At 39.1% G+C, this 14,542-nt stretch overlaps 1 protein-coding gene across 4 annotated transcripts; it reads right to left on the bottom strand.

Annotated features, from left to right (window-relative positions):
* Positions 1–4: 4 nt before the first annotated feature.
* On the bottom strand, positions 5–14,542 carry epn1a (epsin 1a). Of its 4 annotated transcripts, none has more exons than XM_084089369.1 (13): positions 13,999–14,405; positions 11,901–12,050; positions 11,409–11,509; positions 7,939–8,097; positions 7,712–7,840; positions 7,117–7,237; positions 6,768–6,880; positions 4,099–4,170; positions 3,503–3,586; positions 2,874–3,126; positions 2,598–2,762; positions 1,874–2,128; positions 5–1,791 (listed from the first exon to the last, which is right to left on the bottom strand). In XM_084089369.1, exons 3-13 carry the CDS (start codon positions 11,475–11,477, stop codon positions 1,304–1,306), a joined length of 1,908 nt encoding a protein of 635 aa, XP_083945495.1. In that variant the 5' UTR covers positions 11,478–11,509; positions 11,901–12,050; positions 13,999–14,405; the 3' UTR covers positions 5–1,303. The 4 variants fall into 4 exon arrangements, with proteins under 4 accessions (XP_083945495.1, XP_083945494.1, XP_083945496.1 ...); XM_084089368.1 differs by having other exon boundaries at positions 6,768–6,910; positions 13,999–14,392; XM_084089370.1 differs by lacking the exon at positions 4,099–4,170 and having other exon boundaries at positions 6,768–6,910; positions 13,999–14,542.

Below are 14,542 nucleotides of genomic sequence, written 5' to 3'. Positions count from 1 at the left end.
TCACTGTCATTTTAATTTCCATTTAAAATCAAACAATGCAACAAAAAAAGCTTGGACAAATTTTGTTATGTGGATTTTTTTTTATTTCTTAAATTTCTTAGATTTTTTTTCTCCATTTTATTTTTAAATGTGAATGTTCACAGTCAACACCGCACAATTTTTGACCATAGCCAATATTAGAGAAACATCTCTAAAATTTTCATATATATAAAATAATTCATTCAAAGTAAATAAAGAATAACAGCATGGATCATGTCATTCAGTCCCCAATTTTACATTATGATTTCACATAAATCATTCAGATAATTCTTTTTCATTTTCATAAGCGTTAACAATTCCCATTCCCTGTGTAAATGTCAAAGTAAAGAGGTGCTGAGGTGAAATGCAAAGACAGGCGCTGTCTCACGTGAACAGGTGTTGAATTAATGCTTTGATTCTTACAACTGTAAAAATAAATGTCTGAAAAGAAGAACCATTATGCTGAAAGTGAGACTATGCTGATAAAACCCCATCAGAAGCACAGCAGTGGGCCGAGTGAAAACAATGGACACATCATACACGCTCTCACACTCACACACACATACAGCCCCTGTTCCTGTGTATAAGAACCACGTGACGTGCACTGAAATTTCGCAGGTCAAAGGAAACCAAGCAGGCATCTGTTTCAATGGCAATTTCCAGTGCGATTTTCCTTGGTTTAATCGTTCCCAGGAGTGAAACACATTCGATTAAAATAAATTACACAAGATTACACATTAAATTAAATTAAAAGTAATACATCTACATCACTGATGATTTTTAGTAGAGTTGTGAATAAAACGGACAGCTGAATTCTTCTCAAGCCCGTCAGTCATCCTTCATGTTACTCTTTCATCAGAGGTTCACCTCAAAGAAAGAGGGAGAAAGGGGTGTATGATTGAGTTCATTAGTGGCTTGTTTTCCCAGTGGCCCATATCTTCATCTTTCTGTTACTGAGCAATAACAATCATCCTAATAATATAACAATATTAACAACCTGCATTCATTGAATGAACCCGCCAATCATCCATGTCTGTCAAAGAAAAAAAAATTGAACGAAAGGGGAAATAAATACTCCAAATACTGTGTAAAATAAAATTTAAAAAAAAAAAAAAATTGAAATGCTGTTTTGTGAAAGAAAATAACACATTTTTGTTTTCACTTTTTCATTAAATATAGAGTGTACACACATTTCTTTTTTGTCAAACACAAACTGTTTGTGTTGGTAGGGCAGGTTTGGATTGGTTGTTGAGTGGATAGGGCAACGTGGGATTGGTGAAATCTCTCAAAGAAGGAAAGGATTGGTGCTTGTGCCTGTGGTTCCGCCTCCCATGGATCCTCCTGTTCCCATTACTCCGCCCACCCCAGGCGGCCCACCCAAAATCAGTGAAGGCTGCGCAGGGCCTCCTGAGCCCATCAGCAAGGGGTTTCCTGCGGGACCCATGGGGGATATTCCACCAAAAGGCATGCCCATTGAGCTGGACTGTACTATTCCCATGCCCATACTAGGGGCCGCCATAGGGACCCCCATTCCTGGCATGGCCATCCCTGGCTGAACCATTCCCACTGCTGGTGGAGCCATGTGACCCAGCATAGGGTTTGGGGGAACAGGGCTTGTACGGAGCTGGCTCAAACCAAGTGAAGAAGGTTGAGGGGAGATGGATGCCATCGGGGTCACGCCAAAAGGATTAGAAGTGGAAGATGGGGTCGGAGACACCCCTCTACTGGAAATGGTACTGCCCGGGGTAGCTCCCATACCTGTTGAGGAGGGACCTTAAGGAAAAGGAGAAAAAGAAAGTTTGAGGGATAAACAAACACAATTTCTATCTAAATGTGGCCTATTTTAAATACACACCCTGTGTCTGTAGGAAGGGGTTGTGAGATGTTGAGGAGATGCTTGGCGGTGGAGGTTGTTTAGGTTTGGGTTTTGATGATATTAGTGAGTCTAAATCCACGAGCGCTGCATTGGGGCCCAAGAATGACTCTGGCGTTTTTCGAACAGGCAAGGAGGAACCGAGCGATGAAAGGTCAAAGGGCACCGGAGAGCCTGTGCTGCCTCCACCTCCTACATCACCTCCTGTCAACGAAGATCCTCTTCTCTCTAGATCGGCTGTGTGTGGAAAAGAATTAGACAAAAGACTAACAAGTAAATGGTTAAACAATATGATCTTGCGACAGACTAACAAAAAAACAAAAAAAACAGGTTTGCAGTCCAACTGCTCCTTTGCTAAGCCCCACCTTAAAAATGTTACTGACCAAAATCATTCAGACCATCAGTTCTCACAGTAAATGTTAGTAACAGTTATGTTCACTTAACCTGCCTTTCCAGTATCTCCAACATGAATATATCCATACAAAACAAATGAGTGCCAACGTGTTTACAAGAAAAGCATAGTTTTCTAGAGCTAATTAATGCAAATAATTAAAATCATAATTTCTAATCTGGAATTATTAGAAAATTCCAGGCAAGTGTGCTGGTACAAATTGGAGTTAAACTCTGCAAGATGCTGGCCATCCAGGACCAGAATTTGACATCCCTGTGATAATAAGCATCTATGCATTTACATGTACAAGTATACCTGTGCCATTAGTTTGTTTAACCGAGCCACTCCAGGGGTCAGAGGTCAGACCGTCAGTGGCAGGGGCGGCTCCTTCCGCTGCCCAGGGATCGGTTGACCCTGAGAGCGGAGTAGGAGCCGGAGCCACTGAGTGAGCCCAAGGGTCGGCACTTGGAGGGGTCACAGCTGGAGGGGATGCAAGGAGAGTTCAAGGATCAGTGGACACCACAAATATAGAGGAAAAGCCAGGGAAAAGACAGAGAGGTCACTGGGAGGACACATCCTCTACACTCTCACCTGTGGATGCCCAGGGGTCAGAGTTCACTCTAGAGGACGAGTCACCCCATGGGTCTGGGACTACTGTTGCTGGTGCTCTTCCCCAGGGATCGGCACTCGGGGGAGAGGCGGGGGAGGCGGCCCCCCACGGATCGGCCGGACCCCAAGGCCCAGCGGTGGATGCAGGAGCCAAAGTGGGAGGAGGAGAGGGTCCCGCGGAGCCCGATGCAGGGGCCCCCCAAGGATCTACGACACTCAACTCCATCAGAGACGACTGAGAGAGAGACAGGTCAGTAAGATGTCCTCATCAGAAGGGAGTATGCGACAAAGCAAAAGCGTGAAGCTTGTCTGAGAAAGGACATACACTTACACTTCCAAGTAGTTTAATAATAGCTAGTGTGGCAAAATGGTAAGGAGGAGGAAACTCTAGAGGAAGTGAAACGGGCTCACACACACTGTTGCGCTAAAGAGCGTACGCAGGGTGAGAGACACAGACAGAGCAGGTAACTCTTGGAGAGTGAGAGGCAGGTACACAAACACACAACCCTCGGTAACACCACACTACCATGTGTACACCTCAAGCTCTCGCCCTAGAGGAACAGCTCATCAAGCATGAACTCTTTCTGACACAATCATACACAATCACACACCTCCTCGGGCTTGGCTTTCTCCCTCTTACTCTCCTCGATGGCCATCTGCAGCCTCAGGTCGTCTCCCCTGCGCAGACGCTCCTCCTGCCAATCACACACCACCGTCACATCATCATAGTGAACCAAGTTCTGTGGGCTGATGGGAAATGGAGTCTAGTGAACTGTGGCAACCTGACTCCCATGTCTCACCAGCTCCAGAGGTGTGTTTAAAAGGCTTGAGTTAGACACAAATGAACAGCATTTGGAAGTATTGGGCAGTTCATCTACTCTGATATTGCATTGATAAGCTCTGGTGGAATTGCAAAGAAAGAACAATTACTGAGAATTATAGGTACTTTTGAAATGACGTTGATTTCATCATGCAAAAGTGAAGATTTCAGAAGATTTCAAACAAAAGCAATGACTAACAAGAGGCAAGTTCAACAAAAAAAAACAGACATTACTAACCTTTTACAAGCACTTATTAGGTATTTCTTAGTTATTTCGATTGTTCCATGATCATACTGATGTATATATGATTTAGGCTGATCTTTGATTTGAGAGGGAAGAAGATAGCAAAGGAAAGGTTCATCCACTGTGAATTTTTGCTCCCTGACCTTTTGGTGAGTCTCCTGGCTGACTGTGAGTGCGTAGCGGATCTCTGCATCTTCCAGAGGGTCTTTGCTAGTCTGAAGGAGGGGGGCAGGGTGAGGACAGGTGTGAGTGAAGGAGTGAGAGGGGAAATGTGTAAAAACTGTGCAGAGTACGGGCCTCTAATGTTGAATGCGTGTTATTGTACTTTATTAGAGAAACAGCCCATTTTTCTAATTTAAGATGGCAGTTAGGAAAGAATGTAGATTTAGGGAGCTTTAAACATGGTTATTATTAGCATGGCTCAACAGTAAGGATGGCTTGGGGCCAGTGTGAAAGTGTTGAGCCAGATGACAGAATGACATTCACTTGCCCCATCTTACTTTTTTATACTTTGCAAACTTAATTTTTTTAAATACTTATTGTATTATTATATAATTATAATAGCTATCATTAATTGTAAAAAAAAAAAAAAAAATTATATATATATATATATATATATATATATATATATATATATATAATTATAGCAATAGATAATATTGACATTTTTAAATGTATACATATACATTAAAAGTTTTAAAATTATGAATGCAAATATAAAAAATACAAAATTTTAAATCAGATAACTTATAAAATATAAATGCTATAAAATATATATTTTAATAAAAATCTATGATTATTTGTTTTTTGGGTGCCAGTTCCCAATATACTTCAAGCTAAATCTAAGAACAAACTGGTGTGACGTAATTTAGAACAAAATCAGGCCAAAACGAAGTTTGTTTCTTTTCTACAGCTAGTAAACACTTTCGATCTACCATTGGTTTGTGGCGATTACATGATAATTAGGTGCTCGGTGGCTCCAAAAATCTTTTGTTCAGTCAGTCAAGGTCAGACACATGTACCCACATGAACACACTGGAGAGCTGCTTTATAGTAGGTGGAGTAGAAACTGAAGTAGACACTGACACTGTTTTTCATGTTTAATACTGTACAGCTGCTTGCATTAAAGCAATCTATTGTATGAAGTGCTGAATAAAAAAACATGAAGTGACAACTGGAGTGACAAATTGTGAGCTGGTGGAAACATATCTACGTCGCTATGATCAAATGCTTTCTTAAATGTTGTTTTCTCACCACTCATTGGGTAGGAAAGCATGCAGCGCATATATACATATTCATCTAAACGCCGCTACCAGCAGCATGTACCACTTCGGGATGTTCGCTACCGGTGCTGGGCAAGGGCAAGTAGATATCTGAACTACTGGTCCGACACGGCAAGCAGAAAAAAAACACTAACTGTTGAGCGCTGATTGGGAAGCCACAGTTATTATATTATTAGTGCAGTCAATCGATTCAAACTAATTAATCGCTCATTTCCTGTAATTAATCGCTCCTAACATTAAAGTTTTTTTTAAACTTTTTAAAAAAAAAAGTTTCACATTTAATCTCCAAATTAATGCAGAAACAACATAAAGACAGTATATTTTAAATATTTAATCTAACAGGTAGGAAATGTACAGAAATTAAGTTATCAAACACTTCACAGTCTTCACTGCATGAATTATAAATTAAATATAGGTTAATCCTTATTAAAGTTATAAACGTTATTTAGTCTAGAGCAGTGAGTGACTTTCTCTTTGTCTTTTGATGTTTGATTAACATTAATGTCAGACAGCAGCAGGTTAATTAGGCTGCTGTCACTTTAAATCCTGACGCACATTTGACACAACATGCCCTCACAACTCTTTACAGTCATTTAAGATCTTTATTTAACTCATTAAAGACTGTGCTTACGAGGATACTCAACAAAGCGCGCATTTTTGCATAATTTTGTGTTTTGTCTGTTCAAGCACGAAAGAGAACTCAATGCGGCCTGCGCGATGTCTAAAGCAGCTTTCTGTGTGCATGAGTCGTGTGTGTGTGTCACACAGACGGGAGATTTCTTGTCACACTTGAATGGTTTAAAAGCACTTGAATGAATAATAGCGTGACCATATAATGTAACGCTAGCTAAAGAATGATGGAAAAAAACAGATGCTGCGTTAAATATTTTAACGTGTTAATCTGAAACAAATTTATTGCATGCATTAGCACGTTCATTTTGACAGTACAAATTATGTAAGAACAACTTGTAACTCTTCAATATGTTGTAAAATTAAAATCAAAAATCTGTTTCAAAAGTCTCACATCCCATTAAAGCAAATTATTACACGACTCTCTGGAATACTTGATTTTAATTGTTCAATCTTGGCATTTTTCTTTCAAATATGTTTGTATAATGACTGCAAAACTTTATAATTGACCACTGTCTTAGAGAAATAATTTCCTGTGCAACCTTATCACAGCATGGTCTCTTCTTTCCTTGTATACAAAAGCTCAAGCCATGTAATAAGCAGGATAATGTACAGCAAGCCGGACATTACTGCAAAAGGAACCCCTTCAGGATGATACATCCCTCTGCTTTGCATTAGGGCCTTAATCACCATGTCAGGGTTTCTTCTGCAGTAATGATTAGCTGACTGTATACCCTTACATGTTTTTCCGTTAAAATCCAATTTCACATTGTATGCTTACAAAGCTCTTTCTGTTTCTAGTAGAACAACTATTCATCTTCCTCAGTCTCTGAGCCATTTCAATAGTGCATTTTACCTGCAGCCTGAAAACCTGCCGCTGATTGGCTGAGAGACTTTACCTGCTCTGCCTCCTCCTTGCTCATGGCCAGTGCCAGCTGGAGCTGCAGGTCCTCCTCTCCGGAGCTCTGGGGCCACGCCTGCTCAGCGTCTGCTCCTGAGTGCACTCCTCCCCCTAAAGCAGGAGCAGAAGGGGCCGAAGATGCTAAAGGAGGAGTCAAATGACAGCCATTATGATGCATCAATAGATGGTGGAGTATCGGTCCCTAAAAGTGCTTCCAGAGCAAAACGCTTGCCAACCTCCACACTTGGCCAACGCTGTGAAGTGCAGAGTGCTTTTATAAGGTGATAGAGTGTCCGCTCTGACCCCTTCATGAGCCCCTCCTACTGCAAAGCACTTCTAGTTCTTACCACTGCTGGTCTGTGCCATCTTCTCTTTGGTCTTGAGGGCATGGATTCTCTCCTCTCTTAGCCTCTCCTCGTCTTTTAGCAGAGTCACCAGCTGCTTGGCCTTTTCCCGTACATTCACACCCTGAAACACACACACAACATGTGACGTAACATTCAGGAATGTTTTGTTTTGTGCAAAGCATGTGTGCAATTGCAACAGGTTTAATGGCTCTTTTGTTCAGCAACTGAATGAATAATTAAACAACCTGAACTGGAAGTTGTTGAGTTCGAGGTAGTGCTCGTGACAAACATGTTAGGAATATACCAAGCGGACTAAAATAAAACCTAGTGAGCTGAAGACTGGGCTGATGTTTTTGTGGTTTAAGTGTGAGTGGGAGAAAGACCTTGGTTGAAAGTCATGGTGTTTGAGTTGACTGCACATGGAGACCTTGAACGAGAGATTGTTGTAGTGTGTAAATCATATTTGAGAACGACTAACATGTTGAAGGACACTTCATAACTAACACTAAGAGCTCTTCTTTTATTTCCTTATTGAAAGAGAAAACACGTCTCAGTTGCATGTGTATTATAAATATAACTTTCAGTTTCTGTATACCTGGTCCTTGCCATCTCTGTCTATGTACTGGAAGTCTTTGAGTGTCTGAACGGCGTAGATGTTTTCCCTGCATTGCTGTGCCACTCGCTCTGATCCTGTCTTGATCAGATACTCCATCAGAGTCATAGCCTTAGAAAGAGCAAATGTAAAAAATACAATCAGATTATGTTGTTTATAACCCCATATAATACATCTGTCACTAGCAGGAGTAAAACCATCAAACTTACTTTATATACATGTCTCCAGTTCTTCCCATGGTCGTTGAGTCTCTTCCAGACCATGCTCATAATCTCTGAGAAGGCCACTACATTGTATGTCAGATCAGCAATCTCTGACATCAGAGAGCTAGAGGGACCCCATGGGTCATTAGAGGTTGCTTCCCTAACCTGCAGAAAGTACAAAATAAAGTTCAATGAACTTTGCTCTGCTTCTGAATACAGTGCAATGCACACTGTATGCTGCCTACTTTTTTTGAAAGTATATGAAACAGTATACTATATGCAACTATAACATTTCAAACAGTAGTATGCTACATTGTTGTCACATGACCTCATTGCATTACCTCATGACATTACATTGCATTTTTGTTCAGCCAGTGTTGTCAAGTTAAAAGTAGGCAATAAATAAATTACATTTACTTGTAATTTTTTAATGCATTAATCTTTGATTTTTACATTTTTTTAAATGAAATACAATACAAACAACAACAACAAATCCGAGTGCTCAACACGGTATTAATTGCCATCACACCATATATATCATCATAGCTCTACAAGAAAGATTGCAGTTAATGCTATTCCGGTCACATTAACGTTAACTTTTCTGTAAAAATTTTCAAGCAAAAGTGTGGCATTGCATGAAGCACATATCGCATAGAAACCAAAACGAGCAGGTTTCTTTTTCACTGTACACCCTAATGCTCAAAATAATTAATTGGTTCGGATAGGGTAAACTTAAACAAATTAGTTAGTTAATAAAATAACTTTTCTCTAGTTAACAAAACTGACACATTTTAAGTAATCTGAATGGTTTCGTTGTTTTAAATTTTATGAACTTGTTTCTTTTAATTTAGACAAACATAAAATTTAACTGAAACTGAGCTGGGATTTCTATTTCCCAGCATGCTTTGCCAAAACACTCGAAAGGCAGAGTAAATGCTGAAATTAAGTGTTATATAATGTTTTGTGCAAGATTAAAGTTAAGTGGCGCAGGCCCAAGACGTAAGCGAACTAAACGGCTGATAGTAAACATGCTGCCCCCTGTCCTTAAAGGGACAGTTCACACAAAAATTAAAATTCTGTCTTAATCACTCTCATGTTGTTCCAGACCTGAATTCATTTCTTTCTTCTGCTGAACACAAAAGATGATATTTTGAAGAATGTGACCAGACAGTTGCTGTTCCCCATTGACTTCCATAGTAGGAAAAAAAAAATACTATGGAAGTCAATGGGGACCAGCAACTGTTTGGTTACCAACATTCTTCAAAATAACTTTTATATTCAACAGAAGAAAGAAACTCATTCAGATTTAAAACAGCTTGAGGGTAAATGATGACCGAATTTTCATTTTTGGGTGAACTATCCCTTTAATGTTAATAAATGTATTATTGTTATCCTGTTACAGGTTCATCTGATTATTTATTTTATGTCGATATTTAAGGATTTAATTGAATATAGTACATTTACTTTTTATATAAGAAGATACTGTTTATCCTAAGTTACTTTATTTGTAGTTAATTGTTCTGACCACTCTTGTGGGTTACAATTAAAAACCGTAGAAGGGTAAAAACATGCCAGGCAGACATTGATGTAAGCGACACAGCTACGACTAATAAAATTGATAAGGGTGTGATTTATAGTGTGCGAAAATCAAGCATTGACAATAGTCAAACATATTGGCGGTACAGAGGGACACCCAAAGAAAATTCTGCTTAGAGCCTCAAAAACGCTTGGGCTGGCCCTGAAGTGGGAGTTTTAGCAGCGTTTAATGTTTTGTTATGCTAATTTAGAAGATTTAGCATTACAATTTTAAGAAGGGTTTTTTGGGGGGGGTTACCATCATGGTGATGAGTTGAGCATGAACTTGGTTTGAGAACAGGTATATGTTAAATGTTCTATATTGCCATACTCTTAGCAATTGCTATGCTATGCTTTCAAAGCATTGTGCTACCAAATTAAAGGATTAGTTCACCCCAAAATGAAAATTTCCTAATAATTTACTCACCCCAATGCCATCCAAGATATCCATGTCTTTCTTTCCTCAGTGGGAGAGAAATTATGTTTTTTGAGGAAAACATTTCTGGATTTTTCTTCTAACAATGGACTTCATTGGTTACCATCGTTTTTAAGTCCAAATCAATGCAGTTTCAAAAGTCTTTGAAGTGTTTAAACGGGCTGTACGTGATCGATCTGTACGTGGTAGACTTTTTACCTTCAATAGTTCGGATTGAGCTGATCAACAAACGGACAGGGAACTACGTCATCACGTAGAAAGGTCACGCCGGCGCCGGCAGAAGTACCGCCCCACTGTTTACAATGCGACCGTACGTAGGAGGATAGTTCAAATAGTATTGTTTGCTATTATATATATAGTAATAATATTCAGTGAATATGAATATGAATAGTATATGAATAACATTCTGATGAATATGAATAGTAGTTCAAATAATATTGCCGGCGCCGGCATGACCTTTCAACGTGATGACGTAGTTCCCTGTCCGTTTGTTGATCAGCTCAATACGAACTATTGAAGGTAAAAAGTCTATAAATTATCTATAAGTTTCGCTAGATAACAACCTCTTCTTCAGCTGTGATCACAAACAGCCCGTTTAAACTCTTCAAAGACTTTTGAAACTGCATTGATTTGGACTTAAAAACGATGGTAACCAATGAAGTCCATTGTTAGAAGAAAAATCCAGAAATGTTTTCCTCAAAAAACATAATTTCTCTCCCACTGAGGAAAGAAAGACATGGATATCTTGGATGGTATTGTGGTGAGTAAATTATTAGGAAATTTTCATTTTGGGGTGAACTAATCCTTTAAATAGTTAGCATTTACTGAATTAGCTAGTTAAAGCTAGCCAAGTTTCCACTACTAAAACTGTTTAAATTGAAATTACATGATAATTTAAAGTAAAATATATGAATTAGCTTACACAATTATTTCAAGTTAATAGCATTTAAAATGTTTACAAAAATAATAAACTACCAGTTCTTCTTCCTTAAACTTTGAATTTAAATGCTTACCTCAATTTTTTTTAAATTTGCAAACTTATTCGGGTTAACAGTGTGGTCAAAGCAGTGAATTTGCATGACTAACTTAAACATGAGTGGAATCTGTGTAGGGACTGTAGAATGGTTTCCTATTTAAATGACTAGATATCAGACCACATACAAAACGTAATAACGAGTCATGCACTTCTTGAGATTCATTTAAGATTTTGTGTTGCAAGCATTTTTGGTTAGTTTCACCCGAAACGGAAATAACTGAAAAAAAGACTGAATGAATTTCTGCTCCTTTGTATTATGACTGCAATAGCATACAGTTTTATTCAATCGAAAAAATTAAGGGCAAGTGCAAACCATTTATCAAGAACTAAAAGACTATCGATGAATAAGATTGTTTCAAGGCCAAGAAGAAGAATGTGAATAGAAGAAAGAAAGAAAACGAAAGCAAGGTTATAAGGTAAAAGTCTAACCTTTATCTCTGCCTCTGAGTAATTGTGAACAATGTTCTTCACTTGTCGCCGCAGCGATGATGTCGACATGGCAACAGGCTGGCTATCAGGTTCTGCAAAATCTGGGACATTGTAAAACAATGTCAATAAAACACTAATATGGACAGGTACAAAAGCAAACAGAGGCTACACATTTTTCAAATGGGAGTGTATCGACTGAGTTCCAAACAAAACTTTAATATCTAAGAATGACATGGAGTTACCAGTAAGACGTTTTGTAGGAAACACAAAAGAAATGCTTTGGCAGCTATTCAGACTCCATCCATCTCCCCGTCAATAAAAAAAAAAAACATTAGATCCAATCTAACAGAGCGTCACTACGGTACTGTACACCCACTGTAACCATGAGAGTCCAGCCCGAGGAATTCCCCAACCTAAAAAGCCCTGTAAACACAAGAGCATCTGATGACGTGAGACTCTGGCTCCAGGAAGTGTTTGTGAAGTGTACTATACCTGGGAGTGTCAGTCTCTCTCCCCCCCTCTCGGTCTCTCTCCGTGTGCGTGCTCAGGTCGGGGTCTCTCAGTGTTTAGCCTGTCCACTGTTCCAAACCTCCGCACGGCGGCCACATGAGGGCCCGGAACCACAGATGTGGGGTGAAACAACTACGAGAAGAACAGAGATTTAGACAGGAGCTACAACACACAGGGATGAAAGCTGGTGCAGCACTGTGGAGGCTTAAAAACACAACAGACATTCAATTCCACTCTCACACAATAGAGAAAATGCATTAATAGCGGACAGTGCCTAAAGGCACTACACATTACTCATCTGTAACATAAGCTAGGTGTAGGCCAAGAGAAACTACAGCAAAGCTGAAGCGGCACACCTGCTGTGACGTACAAAACATTCAATTAATCACTTTAATCAACATCACGTTTCACAGACACATTTTACTACATTATGTAGCCCGCCTCTTTTCAGCGCTGCGCTTGTTTGTATTTCCACAGCATGAAGATAAGATATTACGGATTTATGAATGAACCACTCATTTTAATATCTTGACATTTATTATGACATCCACTTCAAACATTACAATGCTCATGAAAACTTTCATTAACTCTCCAATAAGTAAATCCACTTCACCGACTAATTACTCTTTGACAGCGATGTCACAGAAATATACAGAGCTACTGCAAAAACGGAAGTTCAAAGACAATATTCTAAAGATGGCTTTGCGCTTGTTTCGCTTGTGCATAAGGTCTATTATATAGTCTACTCTACTGTATTGCATCACATTTGATACATGGACTATTAGTATAATTGTTAAAAAGTCCACCTTCAGGTCATTGTACATGTCTTTTTAGTGTGAAATATTTACTGATTTGTATAAAGTAAATGTAAGAATAACTTACATTGTTACAAATATTTCAAGATGAACATTTACTGGACTGAAGCAACTTAGGTTTACTTGATTATTCCTACATCAATTTGTAGAATGTTAATTGCTTCATGTTAAAATGTATCAAATATAACAAAACAGGCTTTTATTTGTACACCTCTCAGTCATCATTATATTGCATTGCATTGTTTTATTGGGAGATATTGAGAACTGATATTTATATGCATTTTATGCAAATAGTCTGCTATACTGTTGATATACAATACATTGATATACAACAAGCAATCAGCATTTCATCTTACTTTTTGGCCATAAAAATAACAACATCTGCAGCAAATTGCATTTATTTGCTCAGTTTGGGCCTCTAAATAAAATGTATTTTCCCTCCTCGAACGAGTTTTTTATTTTTTTCATATTTTGTCTAAAAGTACACTGTTCCATTAGAAAAAAATTAACGTTTCTGACTATCGTTTTATGTCAGTCTTTACAGGGTTAATATTAAATTGAACACATTGTACAACACAGATATAAAGGAGTTACTAACATAAGTTGATTATATCAATAAACTTATTCACTTCATTAGCACCACTTTCATTAAAGTGAAATCATATTTAGCCTATGCAAATATACTAAAAATGTATTTCTAAAAAGTCTCGGTCAATCCAGAAAGAACAGGCGATAAGTAGTAGTTCATGAGGGTGTATTAATATGCAGCACTGTTGCATAAGGCTTTGACCTGATAATAACAGCCGCCTTGAGGATGCCAGGAGCAAAGTACTAAAGTCTGAATGAACTGTAGTCAGTTAGACCACAGACCTTGACTTCAACCTCCATTCAAAACAGTAAATTCAGGGGTCAACAGGTGGTTTTCCAAAGCAAGCTGTGAGGAGATACACAACATTCAATAAACTTATCTATGACAACTGTTGCTTGGAAATGTGTGTGTGAAATCTGACAGTTGGTGAAGTATCAGATCTGTTAAAGTGTCGAGTAGTTTATCTGTGTCTGAGCAGATGACAGAAGGGGCTATCAAATCTCTCTAGATCCCCACCCAGCCACAGAAACAAACCGCTTTTTACTCCAAGCCTTTAGACAACCCTCCGAAAGTAGCTTCAACACCAAATGAGCCTTGTGCGGTCCACAGTGTCTCAAACTGATAGAAAGAGATCATTCCCAAGTCACATAGAGATCAGCTAGCTGGGGCTACTTACCGTTGAGCTTCAGTTCCCCCCTCTCAAACACGACCAGACATCCAGCCGAATAGCAGAAAGCGGGTTATTACCGGTGAAGACTGGAGTAAAGGAACGCGCTGTTGTCTCTGTCACGGTGCTGAATTAAAAACACTCATTTAGAGGCGTGAACGCTGCGCTATGCTAACTCAACTCATAAAGAGACGCGCGTGAGTGCGTGACAGATTGAAGCGACAGTGGTTTTCTTTCACAACTATCACCTCTCGAGTCGCGTTCGTCATTTAAATATATAACGTGTCACACAACCGATTCTAATGATATAACAGAGCTACTTTCTTAAAAACCGTCTGCACTGACCCTGCTGTTGCTCGGCTGGTCAGAGGAGATGGCGGCACTTCCGCTTCCGTTTCCCCGCAGCCGGACGGACCGCGCCCCCTTGCGCGCTCCCTGTTTTGCATATTCATAAGCCGTGGTAAATATTACCCTAACAACGATTTCTAGGTGGTTTTCTCGAATAGCAGCGAACCGTATGAATGTAAATACCCTCTGTGAAATGTGTAAATCT

This window comes from Abramis brama (assembly GCF_963993115.1).
Source record: "Abramis brama genome assembly, chromosome: 17".
In the NCBI taxonomy this organism is placed as follows: Eukaryota; Metazoa; Chordata; class Actinopteri; order Cypriniformes; family Leuciscidae; genus Abramis; species Abramis brama.
This window is presented reverse-complemented; position numbering and strand designations above follow the sequence as displayed.